The sequence below is a fragment of the Sorghum bicolor genome, chromosome 1 (assembly GCF_000003195.3).
Source record: "Sorghum bicolor cultivar BTx623 chromosome 1, Sorghum_bicolor_NCBIv3, whole genome shotgun sequence".
In the NCBI taxonomy this organism is placed as follows: domain Eukaryota; kingdom Viridiplantae; phylum Streptophyta; class Magnoliopsida; order Poales; family Poaceae; genus Sorghum; species Sorghum bicolor.
The window spans coordinates 3,280,369-3,306,447 of NC_012870.2; the positions used below are offsets into that span (position 1 = coordinate 3,280,369).

At 43.6% G+C, this 26,079-nt stretch overlaps 6 protein-coding genes across 7 annotated transcripts; 3 read left to right on the forward strand and 3 right to left on the reverse strand.

Annotated features, from left to right (window-relative positions):
* LOC8057093 (probable protein phosphatase 2C 55) lies at positions 167-5,697 on the forward strand. The gene is made up of 5 exons (XM_002463631.2): positions 167-365; positions 569-1,252; positions 4,076-4,400; positions 4,735-4,884; positions 5,055-5,697. Exons 2-5 carry the CDS (start codon positions 615-617, stop codon positions 5,340-5,342), a joined length of 1,401 nt encoding a protein of 466 aa, XP_002463676.1. The 5' UTR covers positions 167-365; positions 569-614; the 3' UTR covers positions 5,343-5,697.
* LOC8057094 (origin of replication complex subunit 2) lies at positions 6,497-9,490 on the reverse strand. Its single transcript, XM_002466189.2, has 7 exons — positions 9,277-9,490; positions 8,680-8,870; positions 8,485-8,591; positions 8,246-8,378; positions 7,290-7,584; positions 6,983-7,210; positions 6,497-6,905 (listed from the first exon to the last, which is right to left on the reverse strand). The coding sequence occupies exons 2-7, from the start codon at positions 8,851-8,853 to the stop codon at positions 6,709-6,711; spliced, it is 1,134 nt and encodes a 377-aa protein (XP_002466234.1). The 5' UTR covers positions 8,854-8,870; positions 9,277-9,490; the 3' UTR covers positions 6,497-6,708.
* On the reverse strand, positions 13,867-15,137 carry LOC8061424 (TLC domain-containing protein At5g14285). The gene has a single exon (XM_002466190.2). It carries the CDS (start codon positions 14,889-14,891, stop codon positions 14,124-14,126), a length of 768 nt encoding a protein of 255 aa, XP_002466235.1. The 5' UTR covers positions 14,892-15,137; the 3' UTR covers positions 13,867-14,123.
* Positions 17,048-19,941, forward strand: LOC8061425 (geraniol 8-hydroxylase). The gene is made up of 2 exons (XM_002463632.2): positions 17,048-18,116; positions 19,221-19,941. The coding sequence occupies exons 1-2, from the start codon at positions 17,235-17,237 to the stop codon at positions 19,827-19,829; spliced, it is 1,491 nt and encodes a 496-aa protein (XP_002463677.2). The 5' UTR covers positions 17,048-17,234; the 3' UTR covers positions 19,830-19,941.
* Positions 21,074-22,472, forward strand: LOC8057095 (protein synthesis inhibitor II). Its single transcript, XM_002463633.2, has one exon. The coding sequence runs from the start codon at positions 21,203-21,205 to the stop codon at positions 22,112-22,114; it is 912 nt and encodes a 303-aa protein (XP_002463678.1). The 5' UTR covers positions 21,074-21,202; the 3' UTR covers positions 22,115-22,472.
* On the reverse strand, positions 22,257-25,373 carry LOC8057096 (DNA-binding protein EMBP-1). Of its 2 annotated transcripts, none has more exons than XM_021462158.1 (9): positions 25,033-25,373; positions 24,826-24,927; positions 24,596-24,693; positions 24,423-24,477; positions 24,294-24,342; positions 23,933-24,177; positions 23,726-23,803; positions 22,961-23,086; positions 22,257-22,831 (listed from the first exon to the last, which is right to left on the reverse strand). In XM_021462158.1, the coding sequence occupies exons 1-9, from the start codon at positions 25,213-25,215 to the stop codon at positions 22,703-22,705; spliced, it is 1,065 nt and encodes a 354-aa protein (XP_021317833.1). In that variant the 5' UTR covers positions 25,216-25,373; the 3' UTR covers positions 22,257-22,702. The 2 variants fall into 2 exon arrangements, with proteins under 2 accessions (XP_021317833.1, XP_021317831.1); XM_021462156.1 differs by having other exon boundaries at positions 24,787-24,927.

A 26,079-nucleotide genomic window follows, 5' to 3' on the forward strand; every position in this document is an offset into this window, starting at 1 on the left:
TTGTGTAGATATGTTTTTTTTTTGAGAAAAAAAAAGAAAAAAAGAAAGAGCAGGAACGCTGTGGTGCCTGAGTTTGTTTGGCTATTATGTAATTGGGCCCTAGTCCGGGCCCGCTACTGTGAGACCATATTATGGAAGAAAAATCTCTTTGGGCCCAAATGATAATAATAATCACATTGTCCTCGTCGTCGTCCTATCTTCTCACCCCCTCCTCATTCCCCAGCGAGCAACCCTAATCCGTGACCGTGGACTCGCCGCAAGGTCCATCGCGCGGATAGATCGGGGATTCAGTCGAGGCTACGCGGGAATTGGTCGCGCTCGGGATCTCAGCCCCCCGAACTTGAAATCTTGCTATTGCTGTCGTGGTAAGAAGATTGAGCCCTGTCCCTGTAAGAATCCGCTTTAGTTTTAATTTTAATTTCTGTAGCCGTATCGTAGGCAGCAGGCTCCGACCTTGCGCTCTTGAAACTTGCCGTCGTACCCTTTCTTCTCTCGTGGAGTTCTTGATTTGATTTTGGAACGGCCCGAGTTGTAATATCGTCTCATGGAATTTCCTCCCTGGTGGCAGGTTCAGGTGATGAGATCTTGGGGTGCGCGCCTCGCTCGGTCCTAAGATGCTGGCGGGCTACGGCGGTGGTGGCCGCGGCGTCCATTTCTCCTCCCACAAGGACCTCCTCCTCGCCCGCGGCAGCCGGAGCTTCCTCTTCGGCAACACGTGGTTTCTCCTCTCCACCTACCCGGCGCGCCTCCTGCACACCACGGACCGCCGCGCGCCTGCCGCTTTCTTTGCCGCCATCAACCGGGCCCCCGGCGTGCGGTCTCACTGCGCAGGGCAGGGCCTCCTCCAGAGGGGCGGCATTGTCATGGCTGCCTGCGGATATGCTCTTCGGCGAGCTGAGCTGGGTGCTGCAAAGCGCCAGCAGCCGGATAAGGATCCATCTGCAGGGACACGCGCCTCGCGTATTGCAGCCGTGGGATCACTGGGCAGTGCTGCCCGGCCAGACGTCTCTTTTAGGTACAGAGGGGTGGAGTCTTGTAAGAAGATTGGTGTAAGCTTGAAGTGCCGTGAGCCATGGGGGAATAGGGCATTCTGGACAAACGCCGCTGGGCCGGGTTGGAAGTTGAGCTTTGCAGTTGAGCCATGGACTAAGGACTTTAGCACGTCGTGTGCAGCGCCATATTCTGCTGGAGCCACAGAGCATCAATTGTCGCTGGATGAGAAGATGGATAACTCCTCCGTTGCATCTGATGGGTATGTACCATATTATTGTTGCCTCTAATTTCTGTCTATACTGGGTGCCACTTTACTCTAGAATGTGTACAAAGAGTACATCAATACAACCATTGTTCACAAATGTTTTACTTAGAGCATCTCCAACAACTTAGTAAAATTCACTTGTCAAATCTTGAGTTATAGCAAGTTGCTAATTTGTTTAGCAAAAGAAAAAAGGATGTGTCTCCAATAAGTTGCTATTCTCACTTGGTAAAAATAGAGGATGACAGATGGGACCCGCTCACTTGGTAAAAGAATACGTGTCTCCAACAAGTTGCGCTCGGGATAGCAACTTGGGATAGCAACTTGACAAATCTCGGCAGTAGAAACCTCTGGATAGCAACTTGGGAAATTTAGCAAGTTGAGATAAGGAGTTGTTGGAGGAGGATTTTTATGCTTTTAGCAAATTTGGTAGGATAGCATGTTGAAATACCAAGTTGTTGGAGATGCTCGCATGGTTATTTGGTTACAATTGCCTATACCCCAAACAATGTTATACTTCTGCATGGTTAATTGGTTACAATTGCCTATACCCAAACAGAAGCATGCACATGAACATTCCATGCAAGACAACTTGAGTGGAGCTTAATAGGGTGTTTGGTTTGAGGGATGGGCTAGTCCATCGTTTACTCGTCACTTTTTTTTTTGTTTGGTTTGTGGAATGGAATGGGTTTATGCATCGTCACCTCATTCCTCACAAGCTAATAATTAGTACTAGTGTGAGGAATGGAGTCATTTCACCAAATTTGAGGAATGGACTCATGATGCACCACCTCATCTAGAATGGTTTGATTCCTCAAACCAAACACCGTATAAGTAACTGAGGTCCATTAGCAACAACAACAATGACAAAGCCTTTCAGTCCCAAGCAAGTTGGGGTAGGCTAGAGGTGAAACCCTCATGAGCCCCTAATCACAGTAATTGAGGTCCATTAGCGATTTAAAAAACTTGTTATACTGAACCTTCCTTGTTTTGTCTTAAAAGAGGGGGAATACCAAACCCCCAAGGGCTTGTTTGGCTACACGTAACTATCTTAATCCTTGTGTGTGTTGGAGTGGATTGGGGTGGAAATTAGTTTAATTTTCACCCCAATCCTCTTCAACACACATGGATTGAGTTTGATACGAGTGCAGCCCACTGTTTTCTGATCGTCCGATTAATCGCGATTAATCATCCTTATCGGTCTATAGCACTCGATTAGGGCCTTCGATTCGATTAGAGCGATCAGAAACCTAATCGTCCGATTAATCGTCGATTAATCACGATTAATCGTCCGATCAGGCTCCTGACCGATTAGAGTTGACTGTCAGATGGGCTGCTTTTGGCCTGGGATATATTTAATTGGGTCAGGCCCATTAGGGTTTCCCTTATAACTTCACCCTCACTCTCTTCTCAGTCCTCACTCCCACTCCAGCCGTCAGCTACTGAGCTGCTGCTCCTGCTCGTGCTGCTTGCTGCTTGCTCCTCCCTCTTCCCTGCTGCCTGCTTCTTCCTCCCCCTTCCAGCTCCAATCCAAGCAGCCCGTTGCTGCTTGCTTCCTCCTCCCTCTTCCCTGCTGCCTGCTTCTTCCTCCCCCTTGGCCCCTTCTGCTGCAACTGCAAGGTCACCTACTATCTAGCCTCTAACCCACCTGGAGGCTGCAGGTCCAAGGGAGCACGAAGATGAGCTCCTCCTCTGAAGGCGAGCCATTAAACCGGCTTTGCTCTGCCATCTCCTCACCACATATATACCATACATATATGATATATACTTATATAGTCCTGCTATATGCTGGACGATTAGACCGATCAAGAGTCGATTAATCGTCCTGATCGTCGATTAATCGTCCTGATCGTCCTGATCGGTGCCAGACAGATTAGAAACGATAAGCCGATCAGAAAACATTGGTGCAGCCAAACAAGATCAACAAGACCTTAGGGAGGTATTCACATGACTTTAGAACGCCTGTGTTTGAGCTGAGGTAGGTGCCCTCTCAACTTGAGGCTCTACCAACCAAGCTATTGTTTTTCTCAGTGGTAAACAGATGTACATGGTTTCCTTAAGCTTTCATTTGATGTTGTTCAACTCTGCAAGTGCTGTCAACTACTACTTGGGTCCCAAAAACCTTGAAGTTTTAGTTTTGTCCTAGGTCAAAGTAACAAGTATCATAACTTTGACCAAATTTATAGAGAAGATTGTTACTCCCTCCAGTTTACGGTCTCCCAACCATTCATTTATTTTATATCATATTGTTTATGATTATTGGATGGATAGTACATTGGATTTCAAATCAAGTAGTATTAATCTTGTATTACAATACTTAAAACTTGTTAGCCAATTTATTGGTCAAAACTTATAAAGTTTGACTCTTGAAATAAGCACAATTCCTTATAAACTGGACCGGAGGGAGTTAACATTTATGACACCACATAGGTACACTATGAAAATATGTTCCATGAATCCATGATAAGTCTAATTATATTTGTTTGGCTATATAAATATTTGTATTTTACTAAAATGTAAGTTTTTTTGGGACGGTGGTAGTATGTCAGATGCTATGAAGTGGACTGTGGTACATTGCCCAATTTTCACAAAATTAAACATAGGACAAAATTACACTGGTTCTGCATTCATTTCCCACACATAAGTTTGTTTGCTTGGAACACAAACATTGTTTATTACAGTATTCTTTGCATATCTGTGTAGATTTTTTTTCTAGGTTACTTTATGATGAGTTGTGCCCGTTCTATCTGTCATGCCTAGTATTATGAACTAATATTGGTTTGCATCTGCTGGTGTTCGTTTGTTTTATTTTCTTTACAGGAAGTCACCAGTTTCTGAAAAATTGAAGTTGCTATCTGGTTCATGTTACTTGCCTCACCCTGCTAAGGAGGCAACTGGTGGTGAGGATGCACATTTCATTAGCATTGATGAGCATGTGATTGGCGTAGCAGATGGTGTTGGTGGTTGGGCAGATCTCGGTGTCGATGCTGGATTATATGCTAAGGAGCTAATGAGAAATTCATTGAGTGCTATAAAAGATGAGCCAGAAGGGACGATTGATCCAACCAGAGTTTTGGAAAAGGCTTATATGAGCACCAAAGCAAGGGGATCATCTACCGCGTGTATCATCACTCTTAAAGATCAGGTGAAGGAGAAGGACCCATCCTTGTTTGATGTTTAGTGTCGTCCTGTTTTATTTGCTTATTTGATGTATACTAGTGAACAGTAAAACACGCCATAAAGACGCGATTGAAGATTGGTTGCTACAATACACAAATGATTCTTCAAAACATTGAATACACGAATTGCAAACTGAGTTCTCGAGAATAGTGAATTTACCCATCTGTTTCATGATGTCAGTTCCAGATTCCTACTTTGGAAAAGTTTGTGTATTTCGTCCCTTCTGTTTTTGCAATTGATATGCTAGTTCATTGGTGACTTCGACTGATAGACTAATATCACAACGTTTAAACTTGCAGGGTATCCATGCTGTAAATCTTGGGGATAGTGGCTTCGTAGTAGTCCGAGATGGCCGCACTGTTCTCAGGTCACCCTCACAGCAGCATGATTTCAATTTTACTTATCAGCTTGAGAGTGGAGGTGGCAGTGATCTTCCTAGTTCCGCACAAGTGAGTAAATCACAGCCCTTTCGCTTTGAATATTTTGTATAGAATTTCTGGCAATACAGATGAATTCAGATGCCTATTCTTCTCCCCCTGTTGAATTGTTTGTGCAAGCTCTGCGTCCTCAAACTAATATGATATAATAGTTGTGTTTCATATTTGATTTATTTTATTAGGTATTTCACTTTCCGGTTGCCCCGGGTGATGTTATTGTTGCTGGCACGGATGGACTTTTTGACAATTTATACAACAATGAGATAAGTGGTGTTATTGTTGAAGCACTCAGGGTTGGACTTGAGCCTCAGATTGCAGCACAAAAAATTGCTGCCCTGGCTCGACAACGAGCTACAGACAAAAATAGGCAGTCACCATTCGCATCAGCTGCTCAAGAAGCTGGGTACCGGTACTATGGTGGGAAGCTTGATGACATAACAGTTGTGGTGTCATATGTGAAGAGTGCCTGAGCCCCATGATCCGAGTCTTTCTTTTATTAGAATGTACATAAATCTTTGTCCTGAACTGGCGCATGTATGCACCGGGGCATAGAAGTGTATTCTCAAGGTGTGAAATCCCCTGATCCTAGAAGCACTTGTGCTATGTTTAGTATGGTTGCCCTTTAGCCCTGGAATATGTTAGCAAACCATTACACCATTTACTTGTTTGCCACTGTGAGAAATCTTTTTTTTATAACTCCCTGAAACCAGGGCGTCGTTTCCCTGGAACCAAATTTTGTTGTAAACAGTATCGATTGTCCAATGATAGTTATAGAAGAATTGGACTAAATGGTGAATCGGTGATGCTATTTGAAAGGCTTCTCTTGGTCTCGGGTCTTCTTTTCTCCAGCTGTGAGCTTTGAATTGTTGTGAGTTGTGTGCTGTAAAAAAAAAACCCTATACTTTGGTTGAAAGAACCAGGGAGAATAATTTTCAAATCAGTCTTCCTCATTCTTCAGTGGCGAAAGAAGAAAAAGGAAGATGCCAGAAAGAAGTTTTTCAACTCCGCCTACATGAGTATTGGTCGTCGTTCATTGGACATATGTTCTCAGACCTTTTGTTATATGTTTGCCTATGCAGTCATCGTAAAGCGTCACGGATGTTTAGTTTTGAGATTTAGAACTATTTACAACATAGGTACATTTTAGATGAGAATCATTTTCTGGTAATTCAAAGTGTCAAGAAAGTACGCACATTGTCATTTTTTCACACATGGGTATTTTTTTCCGAAGAAAGAAGAATTATAGCCCAAGAAATCTGAGACGCTAGTGGCTCAAGGAAGAAAAACTAATCAAGTTTTGGCTGGGGATTCTGAAGCTTATATGCTTCGGCATTGCATTATGTTGCATTATACTAGAGAAAAGCTTAGATGTAGACGTGTAATACTGTTATTGGCATTTGGCAATAAAGGGAGGAATTATGTTTTTTTACATCAATACAAATAATTCAATTATCTGCAGGCTGCAATTGTTTAACTAGTTGTTTGAATTGTGCATTGAATTGAAAAGTAGGCAATTCAAATTTTAGAGCATGCCCAAGACAATCAAACTATTCTGCTGAGCTTTTGCGATGCATATGCAGCAGCAGGAGACCTTTTGTCACGCTCCATACTCATCACCCGTGAGTTTAAACCAACAAAACTTAGCAGAGCAGTTCATGCAACATTCTCTCAGTTCCAGAATCCGAGTGGTAAATAATTCATGTACAGTTACAGAATGGCATGTTCATCTGAGTTCTTTCCATGGTAGCAGAGAAGATCCTTCAGTTGCAAGTAGCACAGAAAACTACAATACTTGAGTGAACTCATCATCCGTGAAACATGTGCAAATGCAAAATGTCAAGCCAACTCTTGCAGCAACTTCTCCAGTGCGTCAGAAACAAGAGGAATGCGGAGGCAATCTTGCCCATCAGAGTGCTTCCTGATCTTAATCAGATCATGATCTTTAAACTCCGTCAGGTGTGAATTCAATGTCACTTGACTGCTTACCAGAAAGCGCTCACGGCATTTTGTATACAAACTGCTGACTGGCATACCTGAGAAACAAAGTAAATTTAGTATCAGTATGCAACATTCCAACTCTTCCAGGAAAACATATACACAACAAACTCACCTTCCTCCTTCTCATTTGCCAACTGATATTCAGCAAGAACTCTGAAAACACTTTGTGCATTTGGTGTCAGACTCTGAAGAACAACGAGAGCAGTTTTTGTGGTTTGGGCATGACCACCACTAGCTAGGATCAATGGGTAGAACACGCCTTCGACTTTGTAAGGTGCAAAAGTCGGGACATGGTACCAGCTCCACTTGAACTGTTTGTGCACCATCTTCTTGTCCCACACTACAGTAGTTTCGGTTTATTATATCTTTTACAGTAAATACACTAGTGAAGGATAAAGCTACATGTGCAAGGAACTTACATAAAGGGGCATTAACATGGTCTATTGATGCAACAATGCGGATTTGTGGGCAGCAAGAAATTTGTGCTAGACACTGTTGTGATTCAGCATCACGCAAAGCAGGCCCGTCAACATTATGAATAAGAAGGCACACAGGATCATCCACATCATCGGATGTCTGTCTCATTAGGAATGAGATGATGTCCTCTGTTGATTGTGATGGAAACTGTTGTGACAACTGGGACCTTGTTCCTGGCTGTCTCTTGCGTTTAGCTTTTGTTTGATCCCAGAACATTTCAGCTATTGTTGCTATGACCTGAAAATGCAATCGATTATGCCAGAACTTAATGGTCCTTTTCAAAGGTTAGATGTAGAAAGCTATGCAATCTTCACAACAATAACATCAAACAGAACTCCAGAAGCACTTTCTGACTCAAAAATGATAACCAATCCAAATCAAATGCATATACTTGTGTCAGATGTGGAAATCTAACAAAAAGATCAACCCAGTAAAACTTCCTCATCAGTACACATAAATAAGCCCAGATTTTCAATAGCAACCCGAGCCAGGAAAAATAATAGGCAAAAAGTAACCATTCAAGAATCAAGAAAATGTAAAAGGTACAAATATCTAGGACCAGCACATCTTCTACAGTGCACAGGGTTTCCTGTGCCAAACTACTTAGGCCCACATCGGAAGTTTTCTATTCTTATTTGGAAACCTATTATCAGAAAAAGGTAAAAGCAGATTCAAGCATCGAAACATTAGTTAAACTTGCATAATCAGCTTAGCATTACAAGTTCATGCATTCATCCTTCGTGTATACTTTGCCTTTTCCACATGGATTGGAACTCCAATGTATTTCATGATTTCATGACTCATGCTTAAGATTTCAAAGCATTTGAACAGGAGCAGGGCAGTAGAAACAATCCTGCAAGCTACTGCAGGGGATAATATTGGGCAGACAAGACCATACCTGTTTCAAATTGATGGACGGAAGGTAGCCATTTATTACAATGACAGTGAAATCAGTCAATGTAGCAGAGGCAAAATCCTCGAGCAATTGCTTCTTAGATCCAAACCCATACATCAGGAGACCAAAACCGCATCTACATCAGAAAAATGCATCTATCACTCACTTACCCCTACCGACAACAATAAAATTGGCCAAACCAATCCCAAGGTTGCATTAGTACTGCAGGTTTAGGAAGAGACCTTAGTTCGAACAGCCAGTTGCAGTACTGGTCCTTGTAGCTTCTAGTCAGAGCTTCCACCTCTTCTTCGTGCTTCGGAGGGATCTCTGCAAGGGATGCACGCAACACCTGCAGGGAATCAAGATATCTCAAATTAGCCAGTGCCGCTAGAGGTGAGGATGTGGTCCGTGGGTGTGGGTGTGGGACAGCACTATACCTGCTCGTCAACGAGGTTGAGGTCGGAGAGCTTGCCCGCGGCGGCACGGGCACGCTTCTTCCCAGATGATGGCTCCTTCTCCTTGGCCAGGAAGTAGCTCCTGGAGAACCCAGCCTCCTCTTCCTCATCCTCAGAACCAGAACTAGCTGCTGCACGTCCGCCTCTTGGTGTCATCAGTGGCAGACCCTAGGCTTGAGTATTCAAATTTGAAAGGGTGTCAATTCTTTTGACAACCTAATAAACTTCTAGAGCCTAATATTTGAGACCTTTGCAAGAAGGCCCTCAAATATATAGTAGCACTCCTTTTTCTCTTCATGTTTGAGACCTAAAATTAAATCCGGGAATGGTAAATTAGACTAGGTGGCTAAGTAATTTGGGGAGTATCAGGGGCGGACCCAGTAAAGGACATGGGTGTACACATGTACACCCAATAGTTTTTGCAAAGCAATCGAAGTTAGTAGTCATAATACATGCATATGCACCTGAAATTAGATTCAGATCCGATTACGAGTGGTATGTTAGGGTTTGGGTTACCTACGAATTATGTTAAGGTTTGGGCGCACGGCTTCGCACAGCAGGAAGGGAGGGAGAGAATACCTGGTGTCCTGGTGGTGCTCGTCGCCGGCCAAGGTGGCGAGTGGCGAAGTAGGACAGCAGCGACGGTCGCGGGGACACCAGGGCTGCAGAGGGCGGACGCCGCGCCGGAGCTGGTCGCGACTCGCGAGGATGCTGGGGCCCAGGTGGTGCTCGACTGCGTTGCGGCGCGGCGACCGGACGGAGGAGATTGGCCGCGGGCGAGACGAGTTCTGGAGGCGGGCTATACAAAGGCCTTGTTTAGTTCCAAAAATTTTTGCAAACGGGTACTGTAGCACTTTCGTTTATATTTGATAAATATTGTCTAATCATGCACTAACTAGGCTCAAAAGATTCGTCTCGTCAATTTCGACCAAACTATGCAATTAGTTTTTATTTTCGTCTATATTTAATACTTCATGCATACGTCTAAAGATTCGATGTGACGACGAATCTGAAAAATTTTGCAAAAATTTTTGGAAAGTAAACAAGGCCAAACTACGGTTTCTATTTGCTTCTGCCTCACATTATCACATATACATACTAGAAATCATAAGATTCAAAAAAAAAACATAGAAATCACAAAAATTTGGGCTAATATAAATACAGAAAAAATCTACATAACCTCAAACTATCTAGGGTGGAATACTTCATCTCTCAAACTATAAAATCAGATATTTTACCCCTGAACTTTCGAAATCGGTTAAATAACCCCGTCGAGTGGTTTTAAAGTGTGGTTTTTTTATTTATTTCCACTGAATTTTTAAAAATTCATAATAAATCACAAAAAAATTATAAAATAAAAAAATTCAATTTTGTTGGACTCGAGATGAGTTATAATATGATATACTTTAGTACAAAGTTTTTGTTGTACCTTTAAATATATGTTTTTCTGTAATTAATTTGAATAATTCATATATATATAGTTCCTATGGTCCAGCTATGGTAAAATTTTTATGGTGGGTTCATTATTGTATGCTTGAACTATGGTAAAAATTTCATACTCATTGGATCACGTATAACTTAGTTATATATAAAACATAGATTTAACAAGAATAAAGCTAAATAAATCTATAACAACAAACATACCATTAAAATAGCATGCTTTCCGTCGTGACCCTCTGCCTGAAGCGTAAAGGTGCTCCTCTCCTTATCTGTGATTTTTTGTGTGTCTAAAATCTAATTAAGCTCTATATATGGTGAGGAGGAACGAGGCAAGCTTTGATTAGCCTGTGAGTGCGCTGTGAGCGAGCAAGCGTCGTAGGAAAATTTCCCTTAGCTCTGAGCACATTTTTTCTTTCCTTTGAAAGTACAATCTCCATTGCCTTTCCTCTGAATCCTTTGATCCAAACGCGTCATTCCTTTCCCTATGGAACTGAATCCTCCATTTTTCGTATATATATATTTCCTATGTTCCAAACATGGGCAGCGAAAGGGAGCCTCAGGAACTTAACAAGAGAAAAGCTCATTATACTATGTACCACATACACAGAAAGAAATAAAGAAAAGCTCATTATACTATGTACCACATACACAACTAATGTAACCTGATCAAGAAAAGGCCAATGTTGTTTAGTTTCTGTTTGCTCACTAATCACAGCTCAAAACCTATAAATAGAAGATACTGACATATCGTTTCTACTAAAATAGTTAAGGTAGGGTGAGCACTACAACAAATGCAATGTACTTTAGTGTTCCTAATCCCTCACTAACTTTTGATGGATTGCCTTATGGTTATAAGTTTAAAGTATTCTAGTAATAGAATTCCATATCGCGAATCCTTTATTCTTGCCCGCTTCAAGATATGATGACTAATTAAACAATCTCAACCTTGGGGTAAAGAGTTTACACTGCTTATGTTTACTTTAACTTTTTTCTTGTACGTAGGAAATGAGATTTTTTATTTTTACTATAAATTAATAAGCTGTTTTGTTTCACTCATATAGCTATCGAGTTTAACTTACCAACGCGAATACAGAATAAGCAAAGGCATTGGTTTTCTGAAAACCAAGAGGATGATTTGGTTGAAACAATAAATTACATGTGAGGACACTTGAACATAATCACCATTCAACTTGTTCAATCAATCCCCTGCACACATTTTTGGTTGATTTGAGCCCTCAACCTGTTTAATTTGTTTACAGTTCCATCCCTCAGTCTCATTGATGATAACACGGATTACCGAATTTTTGCGAGGTGGGAATGACAATGTCAGCTGGACAGCTGATGTAGACATAGGTCCTATGTCCCATATGTTAGGAATGTAAATATTTCAAGAAACATGAATTCAGAGCCCTAAACCCTGGGTGACACCATATCTCTCTTCTCATCAGTGTGGTTGAAGCCGGTACATGTACTATGTGGTTGAAGCCGGAATGTAAATAATTCAATGTATGTTCATTCAGGAAGCAGGTACATGTTTCCCTGATTCAATTCAAATAATTTTCCATAGAAGAGCCCCTGGAGCAATGAGATCAAATGAGCAAAAATACAGCTCGATGAGCAAAGATACTGATATTTCATATGTACTATGTTGCATATTAGCAAACAATGTCTCAGTATAAGCAAATATTTTGATATTCTCAAATGTCATAAGTCAGAATGTGGGCCCACAGTACAAGTTCCTTGTGAAAAAACTTCAATACTTCTCGAAAGATGGTTTTACTCTACAGAACCATATCATCGTTGGCATATAAAGGAGCTAACATTTTAGGCAATAATTCTTCATCAGGATACATACATGAGAATAACTGCAAGAACCATAAAGCGAATTTATTTTCAGGACTGAAAAGAGCATATGTATTGCTTTCCGGCAGAGATATCAGTGCAAGGAGTAGATAGATATATGCCATAAACCACCAAGTGAGATTAGCTTGTGAGGTAAATTACTTGCCTACATTATATATGACATTTCTGAACATAGTGATTCATGGGGATAGATATTAATATTATATAGCAAGTAATGTGAAAACAACAATAGATGCATGATATGATGATGGTGTAAAGAACTTGCGTTTCAGTAAGGCATACTGCAAGATTGCTGCTTGACTGAAGAAGCCGAACAGCAGCAACCTGCTGCTCTTCTAGTGCCAAATCAAGAGTGTAAATTGGGCCAACAAAGAAACAGCACCGCCATGGCTACATCAAGGAGAATATTAACCTAAAAATTAGCATGCCAGTTCTAGGCACAAGCTGCTAAAACTAATACAATATGACTTTGCTTCTTTTTTTAACACAAAACAGATTGGAAAGGTTTGATAATGGTGGTAATGTGCTTATACATAAAATAAATGTGGATTACCATACAGAATATCACATAATAGAAGTATATGATGGAAAAGAAGGCCCAGTAGTTCTAGGCACAAGCTGCTAAAACTAATACAATATGACTTTGCTTCTTTTTTTAACACAAAACAGATTGGAAAGGTTTGATAATGGTGGTAATGTGCTTATACATAAAATAAATGTGGATTACCATACAGAATATCACATAATAGAAGTATATGATGGAAAAGAAGGCCCAGTAGTTCTAGGCACAAGCTGCTAAAACTAATACAATATGACTTTGCTTCTTTTTTTAACACAAAACAGATTGGAAAGGTTTGATAATGGTGGTAATGTGCTTATACATAAAATAAATGTGGATTACCATACAGAATATCACATAATAGAAGTATATGATGGAAAAGAAGGCCCAGTATAGAGTTGCTCAAAACTTTCAGCATTCAAACTTGGTAACATGCTAAAACCATTTGACTAAGTTGTAAAACAGAGTGAGATGAAAAATGTTTTCTTGTGCTTTCTTGTTCAAAAAATGAACCAGTAACAATTTGAAATGGATGGGGATAGCATCAAACCATTGTGCTTGAATAGCTGCTCTATTGCAAACATGGCAAAGCATTGAACAGCCCTCTGTACAAATAAGTAGCAGTAATATTATGGCAATGGCAAAAACAATGAGGTAGTGTCATCATGCCAAAAATGCCAAATTTTGGAGAAAGAGCACATGCGTGCGCAAGAATTTACTTCATGGTCAATGTTTCAGGATTCCCTGTTTGTCTATATGCTAGATTAATTAGTTTGTCTATATGCTCTCTGCTTGCTAGGTATATAATTAGTTTAATTGAGAACTTTGACCTTCATATAAAAATTCCAAACATATAAATAACTCAGATTGCAAAAACACAAACCATAGAAGTATAGAAGAGCTCTTAAGGTACATTGTGGCAATATGACAGCATGTCTAAGGTCAGGAACTTTTCTTAAGGCATGTTGGTAGGCACAGATACACAACTGTAAGTACATCAAGCAGTTCCTTTGGCACAAGCAGTATGTCAAGGAACTAAAACTACTACAATATGATGCAATCTAAGATGAACAGACATGGTATTTAAGGTTGTTTGAAGAACACAGTTATATCCCCATTGTTTGCAAAGAGAGTAGCCTGTCAGAAATTACCAATTAATTAGGATTATTTTGGTGTTATGTTTCAAAGGGGGCATTTGAGCCACAAAATTGATATGCAACAATAAGAAACGCACATGAGAGGGGGTCAACGGAGTGCAGAGATGCTGAGTTATCCGGAGTACTCTTCCAGTTCCAAATTATTTTCACTTTATTTGGAACGGAGGGAGTACTTTTTGAAGTAAAAGTAGACTTTCTGGCACATGCACCTGATTTTCCAATCAAAGAATGAATAGGTGTATCTTACAGATATAAGCATCCTCCACCAATGTCATCCGAAATTGGTTTTTAACATATCATCAGTCTGCATCATCCGTGTCAATTGGCTCGGATGTATTTGGAATTGGAAAGATTAAGAAGCTACATATGGCTCGTACACCCGTACATGGTTAGAGTGAGGTGGCGGCCTATGTGTCTTTCTTTGACTTGGAAGGGGCTTGCTTCCATTCCCTGACGAGCTCCTTCCAGAGGTTCCAAATCCACAGGTTGCTGACCGCAATGGCGGTGCCGACAACGACGATCCAGGAGATCCGCACCCACCACGGGATGACGTCGACGGCCTGCCCAGACAGGTAGAAGGCGGCCATCTTGAGGAGGAAGAGCGGGCCAGCGACGCCCCTGACGAGCGTGTAGAGCGCGTAGAAGGGCGGCGATAGTGCGCCGTAGACGCGCGCGGCGGCGGGGGACTGGTCCCGCCAGATCCCGGCGAGCGTCCAGACGTTCTGCAGCAGGCTGGTGACCTCGGCGAGGAGGAGGAGGACGAGGAGCGCGTAGGCTCCGTGGCGGACGAGGTAGCGGCAGGTGAGGAAGACGAAGAGCGTAGCGAGGTGGTGCGCGATGAAGAGGACGTCCCCGGGCAGGAAGGCGAGGTAGTGGAGCAGGTCCATGGTGAAGTAGGCGACGCTGTAGTCGAGGACGTGGTCCTGGAGGCGCGCGTTGGGCGCGGCGAAGGAGCGGGCCCCCGCGGGGAGCGCGAGGATGGCCCCGGCCGCGGCCAGCGCGGCGGGGGTGCCGTGGAAGAGCGAGATGAGGCAGCTGGCGCCGTCAAGCCGCTGCCGCGGCGCCCACCGCCGGAACAAGAGGAGCTGGCCGACGCAGTAGATGGCGGCGTACATCGCGAGGAACGCCGGGTACAGCCACCGCTCCTCGGCGGCCAAGGACGCCAGCAAATCCATGGCCGGCCCGGGAACCCGACGGATCAGCGCTGGATCGAGGAGAATCGGTCGTGCCGGGAAGGGGGACTGGAGGGTAGGGTCTGGGGCGAGGCGGCGGCGGCTGCGGCGGCGGCGGCGGCGGCGGCGTGGAGAGAGACGGACGGCTCTGCGCTCTGCGGTTGCGGCTGGGTTTGGTCTGTTGCGGTTGGGGAGGGGAGAAGCGAGGCGACAAATTTATGAGGGCAAGTGCCAAACCGAGATTGAAACGAGGAGGGTTTTCGTGTGATTTTAGGCTGCTCCGTTTTGTTTGTTTGTTTGTTGGTTTTGTGCGAGGCTGCTCCGTTTCTCTGATTGTGACTTATTATTTATTAATAAAGGTTGCGTGTTTATTTCTTTTGGGTGAACTGCTGTTGCTAGTAAAAAATTTGCCACTATTTATAAGAAAATATATTCCACAAAAAAATCAATTAATATTTATTTGGCATCACAAATATTGATAGTTTTTTTATTTTTAGTCAACTTTGAGATGGTTTGATTGGATACTATGAATCCACGATATATGTATGTATTTTAGCTTTTCTTTGGCTCTTTGTTGAATAATATAAAATAAAATTGAAAAAGAACTGCTTTAAACTAGTACTCCTAGTATGAAACTTTTTTTCTTTAGATAAAAATATCTACATCCACTTTTGTTTTTCCTCCTCTACTATGCATCACCCACGTATTGCTTGACATTATTTAGAAAACAAGCCTGCTATTGCATCTCTAGAGTCTGTATAAGTGTGGTGTGTTTGTATAGCGGTGTCGCTGTGTTAGTGTGTATTCTCTTGAATTTGAACAAAAATGTAGTACAATACAATTTTTACATCTATACTTTTTGCTGAGTTGGTAAATCTTTTGTCTAACAGCTCACGTACGTTCTAATAAAGAAAAATTGTCATGCTATGTGTTGAATTGGACGTTGGTACCGTAAAATCGTTTCTTTTGTCAGGTGAGAGTCTGGTGGGCAAGCTATGGCCATGTCTGCCTAGCTTTGTGCTAACTTGCGAACTTGAAATACTAGGAGCAGGGGACAATAATTAAAAAGCTCATTTTAGGTCTGGCTTCCAAGCAAGAAGTCATGATTAGTAGCATCTCGATAAAGTTTTGTAAAACGACTCTAATTTATTTATTTTTCGGAAAAAGAGAGGAAAAAAATATTCCCTCCAACCGTTTATTTGGTAAAGGAGGTCCTTTTTAAAGATAAGATGTCACAATATATCTTCGAGACTCGAGAGAGGAACTCAATATCCGTTCACATTTGATGTTTTTTTCTCGAAAAATTAGAGTAAACTGGACACATGAATAAACTAAAAAAAAGTGTCTAGATAAGAAAACGGTGAGAGACAAAAAAAACTTTAAAAAGGATTTGATCAGTTAGAAATAGTTAGAGGTTTGTAATGCAAAATAATCTAGGAAGCTATTGTAGCATATTGTTGGAGGAGGATAAAATTTAAAGTTATTGTTCCTTTTTTAACCTTGCTAGATCTATTAGTTTGACAAGTAAACTATACAGAACACCTAGAGAGCATCTCTAATAGTTTTAAAAAATAATAATGGGTAAATCAACAAGTTTTGTCCCACTATTCTTCTCCACATCCTTCCACCTCTATATTGCCCGATTGATAAGCACGTATATTTTCACGTGGTAGGGTTGGTTCCCCAAGTGTGGAGTTGAGATAGGGAGTTAGTAGGTTTCTTATCTTACTATTAAAAAACTAGGTTGAGAGTGGGTTTTGGAAGCTCTTGGGTGGCTCTCAATACCAGAATTTCCCAAGATCTAAGTGTTTTAATACATATTGTATTAAACTGCATGAAAAGCATAAACATAGAACCTAAACATGATTTTAGGGACATAAAGTTAGGCATGTTTAGATCCGAGGGACTAAACTTGTGGGCGTCAAGATAGACTAAGAGGGACTAAAAGTGCTTCCACTCTCTCTTCTCTCCTTTTCATCTTTCAGCACTGGGGTCCAAATAGCCATCTTAGACTAAACTTTAGCTCCTCTAGTTTTTAGTATTGTTTGGAGGTATCGTATGAGTAAAAGAAATTACGAAGGGAAGATTATTCAAATTGTCGCTCGCGCTCCTCGAGCACTCATTTTTATGTTGTCCCGAGATCGCTTCCGCAAAAGGAATCTTATTCCAAGGCATTATATATTACATATACTATCCACGAATAGGTACATGTATGTATAGATAAAGTAGTACACTTGAACAGATGAATGAACGTTATACAACTACATCATTTCATTGGCTATATATTATGAGAATCAGAGGTCCCAGCCTCACGCACATCTGTTTGATTCTGGGACAGATCGAGGAATGGCAATGGCTATGCTGGTTCCATGGTTGGCATGGCTTCTAGTCTCTCTGCTCGCAGCATACTTCCTCGAGCTCTATGCCCACGCTCGCCGGGGCCTTCCGCCGGGGCCCCGCCCACTGCCTTTAATCGGCAACCTCCACCTCGTCGGCGACCAGCCACACCGCTCCCTCGCCCGCCTCGCCCAACTCCACGGCCCGCTCATGTCGCTCCGTCTGGGCGCGGTCACCACGGTGGTGATCTCCTCACCGGATGTTGCGCGCGAGTTCCTGCAGAGGCACGACGCTGTCTTCGCCAATCGGTTCGTGCCCCACGCCGTCGGCGACCACGCGGACAACTCCGTGCCCTGGTTGCCGCACTCCGCCCGCTGGCGCGCCCTCAGGAAGATCATGGCAACTGAGCTGTTCGCGCCGCAGCGCCTTGACGCGCTCCAGCACCTACGCCGCCACAAGGTGGACGAACTCGTCGCCCATGTCCGGCTGCTGGCACTGCAGGGAAGCGCGGTGGACGTCGGCCGCGTGGCGTTCGCCACCTCCCTGAATCTTCTCTCCCGCACAGTCTTCTCCTGCGACCTGACGAACCTCGACGACGACCACGCCGGATCCAGAGGATTCCAAGAGGTGGTGACGGAGATCATGGAGGTTGCCGCAAGTCCCAATCTCTCGGATTTGTTCCCAGCGCTGGCCTGGGCGGATCTGCAAGGATTGCGCCGGAGGTTGGCGAAGCTGTTTGCACGGCTGCACCAGGTGTTCGACGTGGAGATCCGCCGGAGGTTGTGCGAGCGTGATGCCTGCGATCCCCGGAGGAACGACTTCCTCGACGTGTTGCTTGACACCACGACCTCCACAGCGTTGGGCCGCGACACGCTCCTGTCGTTATTCACGGTAAAGCAGGAAAAAAAAAAGAGCATTCCCTCAGTTTATTTATGTGTGCGCGTGCCAGTGTCATAATCAACGTGGATCAGAAATTGTTTCGATATATTTTCAGTTTCAAGAAAAATGTGGACCAGAAATGGTTTCAATATATTTTCAGTCTCAAGAAAGTGATGCATATAACCCTCCTTTCATTAGCCTTGTTCGTTTAAGTTTATCAGCCGAATCTACCAGCCAACAATACTTTTTTGGGAGATACTGTGATTGTCATATTTAAGTTGGTGACAGTGTATGCATATAAATGCTACATTTTCAAACTTTCACAATTAGTTTATCTGGATTTGAAAGTTAAGGGAAGTAAGTTGTCTAATATTCAAGTCAAGAGTGTTTTTAAATTCAGCAACAAGTTTATGGAGGAAAATTGGACTTTACTCAATCCTTTATAATTTTGATAAAGTTTTAAATTCTTCATACCTTATATACTTCAGAACTAAGAGAGTATTACTAGATTCAACTATGTGAAGATGTCAACTATATATAATCCAGAAAGCAAGTAATTATCTGTAATTGTATCCAATCCATTTTAATCCTAGTAAATGGCATCAGAAGCCGGCTACAAATTATATCTTCTGCATATATTCTAGTCTAGTACATATAAGTGCATAGATTGGTTGGAGTGGTGCCAAAATTAACATAAATATACTCTAACAGTTAAACGGTATTTGTGAGGTTACCAATGTTATCTCTAATATAATTTAATGGTTTGAAAAACGAATTATTGTTCTATCTTGTTTAGTACTAGGGGTAGATGGTTATTCCACTTAGAATTCTTAAATTCATGTAGTAAAATTTCAGGTGCTAGTATTCATATATATAATACATTCTTTTGGACATTTTGGATTTATAATGTTAAAAACAATTGTGATCAAAACCTAATTTAAGAATTAAATTAGTTAAATTAGTGGCGCAAACAGAAGTTTTTATGCTAAGAATCAACAGTTCTTGGGACAACGACCATATATAGTACTGTATGTAGCTTTCATCTTACTATATCCACTCAATTTAACAAACTAATACTTCTGGCATCACTAACTTTATGTTACATCTTTATTTTAGGATTTGTTTGCTGCAGGCAGTGATACAAGCTCCAGCACGGTGGAATGGGCATTGACGGAGTTGCTTAGAAACCCAGTCTCAATGGTTAAAACATGCAATGAGCTTGGAGCAGCCATTGGCTCGGCAAGAAACATTGAAGAATCTGAAATCGACCAGCTTCCCTACTTACAAGCTGTGATAAAAGAGACTTTTCGACTGCATCCTCCCGTACCACTGTTGTTACCGCGACGAGCTGAGGCTACCACAGAAATAATGGGTCACATAATTCCTAAAGGCGCACGTGTGCTCGTAAATGTATGGGCGATGGGCCGAGACAAAGATATTTGGCCAGAGCCAGAAACGTTTATGCCAGAAAGATTTCTGGAGAGGACTACTACTGATTTTAAAGGTGGGAATTTCGAACTCATACCATTTGGTGCAGGGCGTCGTATCTGTCCTGGGATGCCACTGGCTAGCAGGATGGTGCATCTGGTTCTTGCATCACTGTTAAATCAGTTCAAATGGAGGCTTCCGAACGAGCTCGAAACAAATGGGATTGACATGGCTGAGAATTTTGGTGTCACTCTAAAAAAGGCAACGCCTCTTTGTGCTATAGCTACACCTGTTTGAATGAGCAGCCCAGATCAACCGGGATGACATTAGTTATGATTGTTTTCCTGTTGGATAATAATGTATCTCGCATGTCATTTAAATTATTATATACAAGGTTTACAGTGATTAGCAAAAATAGAGACTGTTCAAAATAGAAGGTGCCTAGCTTTGTACTAACTTGCGAACTTGAAATACTAGGAGTAGGGAACAATAACAGTCCATTTCAGGTCGGTTTGGCTTCCAAGCAAGAAGTCCGTTACTGGTAAATCATCTCTGAAAGTTTTACCAAAAAAAGAAAAAAAAATCCGATTTTGATTTTTTAGCTAAAAACAAATCTTCCATCGGTTTGGTAAAAAAAATCACTTAAAAAAAGTCAATAAATATCTTCTCCAACTCACGAGAGTATCTCCGAGCGTCTTTTTTAAAGCTCACTCTCTAAATTATTATTGGAGCTATTTACGTAGAAATCACTTTCTATATCTTTCTATTCTCTAATTTTTTTTCTATATCTTGTTTGCTCTCTGAAGATTCAATCTCGATTTCTATCTTTGACTAGCAAGATTTTTTTTCTATATCTTTGGCTAGTAATTTATCAAGAGTGTGTTTCAATACACAATATACCCGCCGCTGGCTACCAAGATTCAAGTGTTTAAACTGCATGAAAAGCATAAACATAGAACCTAAACAGGATTTGAGGGACAAAGGTCCATTATATCAATGTATTTTGTACTTATCAACTGAACTTCCGGGATGTTTTAAGGCGATGCTTCATGTTCTTTATTATTTCCGACCATATGGTTTTTATGTACCATATTGTCATTTTTATTATTGTGATGATTGATCGAGATCCTCAGCAAATTATAGTGGGGTCTTGTTATACTTTTTATGTTTAGTGCCATCTTAAACTTGCTTTCAAGCTGCCGTCATAATTCTCCAAGTAATCTTAGCAACTTGGAAGGCTTTGAATGGTTCCTGTGCTTTTTAGAACTTTGAATCTGATAAATACTTCCTCCATCCCAAATTGTAAGTCATTTCAAGAATCTTGGAGAGTCAAACTTTTCTAAGTTTAACCAAATTTATATGATAAAATAATTATTATTATGATACAAACTAAGTATCATTATATTCTTTCTTAATTATATTTTCATAGTATACTCACTTTATGTTACAATTCTTAGTATTTCTTTCTATAATTTTGGTCAAACATAAAAATGTTTTGACTCTTCAAGATTCTTGGAATGACTTACAATTTGGGATGGAGGGAGTAATATATTTTTATTTAGAAGTCAATGAACATGTCAATGCAACCTGGATGTGCATAGCCGAGCGGATGCAGAGCTGACCCATTCCTCTATGCTCGCTCGCGGCTAGCTGTCACAACTTCTCGCGCCATGGAGAAGGAGAAGCCAGCGTTCACGGCGGAGCTCGACGTGTCCCGTGGCTCGTCCTACGGCGGGTTCATCTCCGGCGTGCGCAACCAGCTCGTGCGTCACGCCCGCGCGACGCGCCACCTGGAGCTCGTCCTGCTCCATCCACAAGAAGAGGACCCCAAGAAGGCACCGTGGTTCCGCGTCGCGCTCCGGTGTAGCTCCTCCGGGGACTCGGCGGTGCTCCTCCGGGTACGCACCGACAACCTCTACATCTCCGGCTACCAGAGCTCCGACGGGCGGTGGTGGGAGTTCCGGGGCGGCTCGGTCATCGACGCCGCGACGGAGCTCGCCTTCACCGACAGCTACGAGAGCATGGGGAGAGCGGCCGGGTTAGAGCTGGAGAGTGTCACCCTTAGCAAGAAGGATCTCGAGGCCGCGGTGGGGCAGCTCGCGGCAGCGGCTGGACGACGACCCAGCGCCGGCGGCGCCGGCAGCAGTAGTCAGCAGGATACCGCGAGATCGCTGATGGTCGTCGCGGTGATGGTCTGCGAGGCCATCAGGTTCAGGAGCGTCGCCGGCGCACTGGCGCACGTCATGTGCAACGCCGCGCGGTTCGGCACGCTGCCGGCGCACATGGTCGCCCAGGTGAAGAACTGGAGCAGCCTGTCCGAGTACTGGCTCGGCGCCGCCCTCTACGGGCAGAAGTTCCTGCCGCTCGTCGGGGCGGCCGACGGCAGCCAGCAGCGGTGCGACCACATCCCGCGCCACCTGCTTGCGCCTGTGAAGATAGACTGCCAGGACCACGCCATGATGGCGCTCGGTGTCGCGCTCAACCGGCAGAGGCCGTTGCAAGACAAGCACAGGAAGGCGCTCGACGACCATTGGCGCGCCGTGCGCGCACAAGCACGCAAGCTCGACAGGGAGAGGACTTGATTCATTGTTGGTATGCGCTGCACTGTGGCCTGTGGTCTTGGAAAATGTTAGACATGCTACCTTTTCATGTCGTCTGGTGTGTGTATCAGAATTCAGAAAGGAAATAAGCTTATGCACATGAGGAAAAAAAACCCTCCAATCATGATAGCGTTACAGCGTTAAAATGTAATTGATACCTTATAGCTACCAAATGAACAAGTTTCTGTCAATCGTTTTTACAAGTATTCCTGTACAGGGCTACAGGCAGGCACATGCCCACAACTGATAGTCTGGTAATTACAAAGAAGTTCATTCGCTCACATTTCGCAGCAGGCAGCCATAAGCCCATAACTGATACATCATACAACCTTTTTTAAAAAAAGTGATACAATATACATGGCTACTATACACAGGCTGTAGACTCTGTTGGTATCAAAATGCTTGTGAGTAGCTTTAGAACGGTGGTAAAAACAAAGTACGGTTGATGTTCCACGGAGGACAAAAAGACTGATGGTGATGGGCGATGGTGCAGTTAAATATTAACCACCTCATCTCTTCTTTTAGCCTTATACCTAGAGCTAAAAACCTAGTTCATGGATGCTACTCGAACTACACCTTGCTATCAGTGTTATTTCTATTACCATGCTGGTCACTGCTTCTATGATGTGCCTTTGATGTGTCAATCTGGATGCTCAAAGTTGTTACAACACTAGGTGCCTCGAACTGTTCCAATTCACCCTGAACAAACAGAAAATGAGGGCAAATCTACCATAACAATTTTGAAGTGTTTACAATTATAACCCAGCTATAGACAAGTTACTGCTCATGGCGGAATATGACAAACAAGTTAAGAAGGGGTAAGTTTACCATTAGTTGTGAATTCTCTGCTTCCATGTCTTCACAGGCCTTCTTAAGCTCGTCGAGTTCTGATCTGAGTGTGCCGTTAATGGCGGTAAGGTCAGTTACCTTCTGCGCTAGTTCCTCACATTCTTGCTGGATAGTATAACAAAGACATGAAACTGATCAGTACATATTTTCCCTAAACAAGCAGTGCAACGTGAAATCTTCAGTTTATTTTATTATAGTATTGTACCAACAAAAAAGAAGTGTCTTCAAGTAGCAGACAATTTTTTATCATTAATATCACAAATTCTTTTGTTGTTGTCCAAGAAAATTGTATTTGTCTGATAACCTAAATGCCAAATTAGATATATTTAGCTGGATTCAGATTGATGTGTTCCCACAAATATTAATGGTAGAGGAAGAGGGCAGGCCATAGGCACAGTCAACTTCCCAAACAACTAGAAGCATTACAAAGTATCTGCAAATTCAAATGGACCAAGTTTATCCAATTCGCCCAAGGCCTGTCAGACATTTTCTTAGATTTGTCTAACCATATGGTAGTGGTAAGGGATTAGTTGAGGTTCTTCCCCGATGATCAGGCCAATCACACCATTTTCAGCATACAGGCTTAGCCAAGTTGAGAACTGCTATTTTTCAAGTCTTCCTTGCACTACCACTCATAATTAAAGCACTTAACTGGGCACAAAGGGTAAGAGACATTTAGAACAAAATAATTCTAATCTCCCCACGACATTCACTGTACAATTAGACATCTTTATTAGGCAGTACCTGCTTGCGCAATCTTGATCTCCTAGCTGACTCTCTGTTAGATTGTTTTCTTCTCTCCCTTTTCAGTTCTCGCTCATCCTGCCAAAAGACAGCACATGGCAAACATGTTGAGAGGGCCTGCTATATATTTATCGGAGTTTGAGATTTAAATGTTAGTTGTTAATGATAATTGCCACTGTATATTTACCATATATAAGATAACCATACCATCATCGACAAAGCGCTGTCAAGCTGGGAAGGCGCAGCAGCATATATTTCACCCTGTCCAGAGGTCTCTGCTTTAACTGGAGAATCACTCCAAAGTTCCATCCCAATGTTCAAGTTGGGTCTGACATTGGAGGTTGCAGCCATCTCAGGTGTCGAAATGGAGAGTTTTGCTGCAGACCTCTTTTTTGCTGTGATCCGGGACTCAGCTGCAGCATCTTGACCTGTTGCAGCCTGTGATGGCTCACCTGAAAAGTGTCAACCATCAGGCTGCACCAACACCAGATTCAAGCACACCACCAAAACAGGAAAGCTACCGCATTGTATCTCATATAAGCAACCATTACGGATTATGATAGCCAACCTTGTACGTTGGCGCCGCTGGACTTTCTCCTCTTTACAGAAGGTAATACCTAGATAAAACTCACAATCAACCAAGACGGCCTGGGTAGCACTACAGTTTGCTGCATTTAGGTAAGGACCAACAGAGCACCTTATGATGAGCACTAGCATCTCTTTTATCTGATGAGTTCTCGCTTCCACCGGCACTGCTTTGCACACCACAATAATTTCAAAATCAGCTCAATAAACCAACAGAACAGATCAGGAATTCGCAGCGCAGACGTGCAGTGCACATGGAAGCACAAAATGAAATAGCACTAGCACCTTCCGGAAGTGCAACCAACAGAAGGGGCGCCAGGGCTCTTCCTCTTGCCCTTCCCTTCCGCCACCGCCACCGGCTCAGCACTAGGGTAGGGCACACTCTGCATAGAACCAAACCCAGCAAGCAATTTCACATTCCAGCTGCAGCATTAGAAAGGTAGAAGAACCTAGACGGAAAACAGAGGAGTGCACACCGAAAATGAAACGATCGAGGGAGGGTGTCCAGCGTTCACCGTGGCCATTGACGCGTGCGTGGCGTAGTACGCGGGGTGGAACGGCACCGGCGTCCCGTACGGTGCCCCCGCCGCGGCTGCGGCCGCCGCCATCAGGTGCTGCTGCATCCCGCCGCCACAGTGCACCAAAACCCTAATCAAATTCAAATCCCGGACCACGTTTCCCAAACGCGAGCGCGCGCGCGCGCAGAAAGACGAGGCACGTACCTGCGCGGTGTGCCAGGCGTAAGGCTGCCCACCGGCGGCGTAGTAGGCCTGCATCGAGGCGGCCCACTCCACGTGCGCCTGCGGCAGCGTCAGCGGCGCTGTCCCCGCCGCAGCGGACGCGTCGCTTGTAGGCGCGCGCGGGCACTCGTCGCCGCCCGACGTCGCGGAGGTGGACGACGCCATGGCCGCGCCGCGCGTGTCTGGCTCTGTGACTTGTACGTACTACTTTGCTGCTGCAGCAGGTGGTGAGGGTGAGGCCAGCGGGGGAGGCAGCGCGCGCACGACGGAAGAAAAGTGCACTACACGCAGCTGGCCCCAAGCTGCCACGCGAGGCGGAGGCACTGGAGCAGGACACAGACAGGGGCGGCGCGCGGGTTCGGCGGGGGCAGGGCAGGGGGTCTCTCTCAGGTCTGGTCGCTTCGGGCAGGCGGGGGGAGGTGGCGGCGCGGCGCTTGGTCCCCGGGAGCCGGCCAGAGGGACGGCACGTGGACTGGGGCGCGGGGAACGGCCCAGGTGTCCGTGTAGGTGGCGCGTTCGGCGGGCGAGGAGAGTACGGGTGCTCGAGGGGGATTGGGCGAGGCGAGGGGACCACCGGTCAGCGGGAGTTGAGGTGCGGGGGTGATGAGTCGGATGCCGCACGGACTCTGCTGACCTGGGTCTGGGGAAGCCGCATGGACTGTGGTGTGTGTGGCTGGGCTGACATGGCCCGTGGGTTTGTTTGCTGGTGCTGTTGTTGCCTGGGCCACTGCATTTTCTGTTGCAGCTGTCACGTACTTGGGCCTATATAGTCCAGTAGTGGAAGCTAGAGCTACAGTGTTCTCGGTCCCCTCCAGTTTGGAAACCATGCTTCATGTTTCTTTTTTCCGATTTGTTATTTTCTATGATATATAAAGGAAATTTTATTTCAGAAGAGTCAAGCATTATTTCATTGTCATGAAATACATAAAAAGTCTATTTTAACCATCTGCTTTGATGGTTGTCTACTTTACCCTCATCTATAAAACCCATCTATATAACCATTTGAGGCGATTTCACTAACATATCATA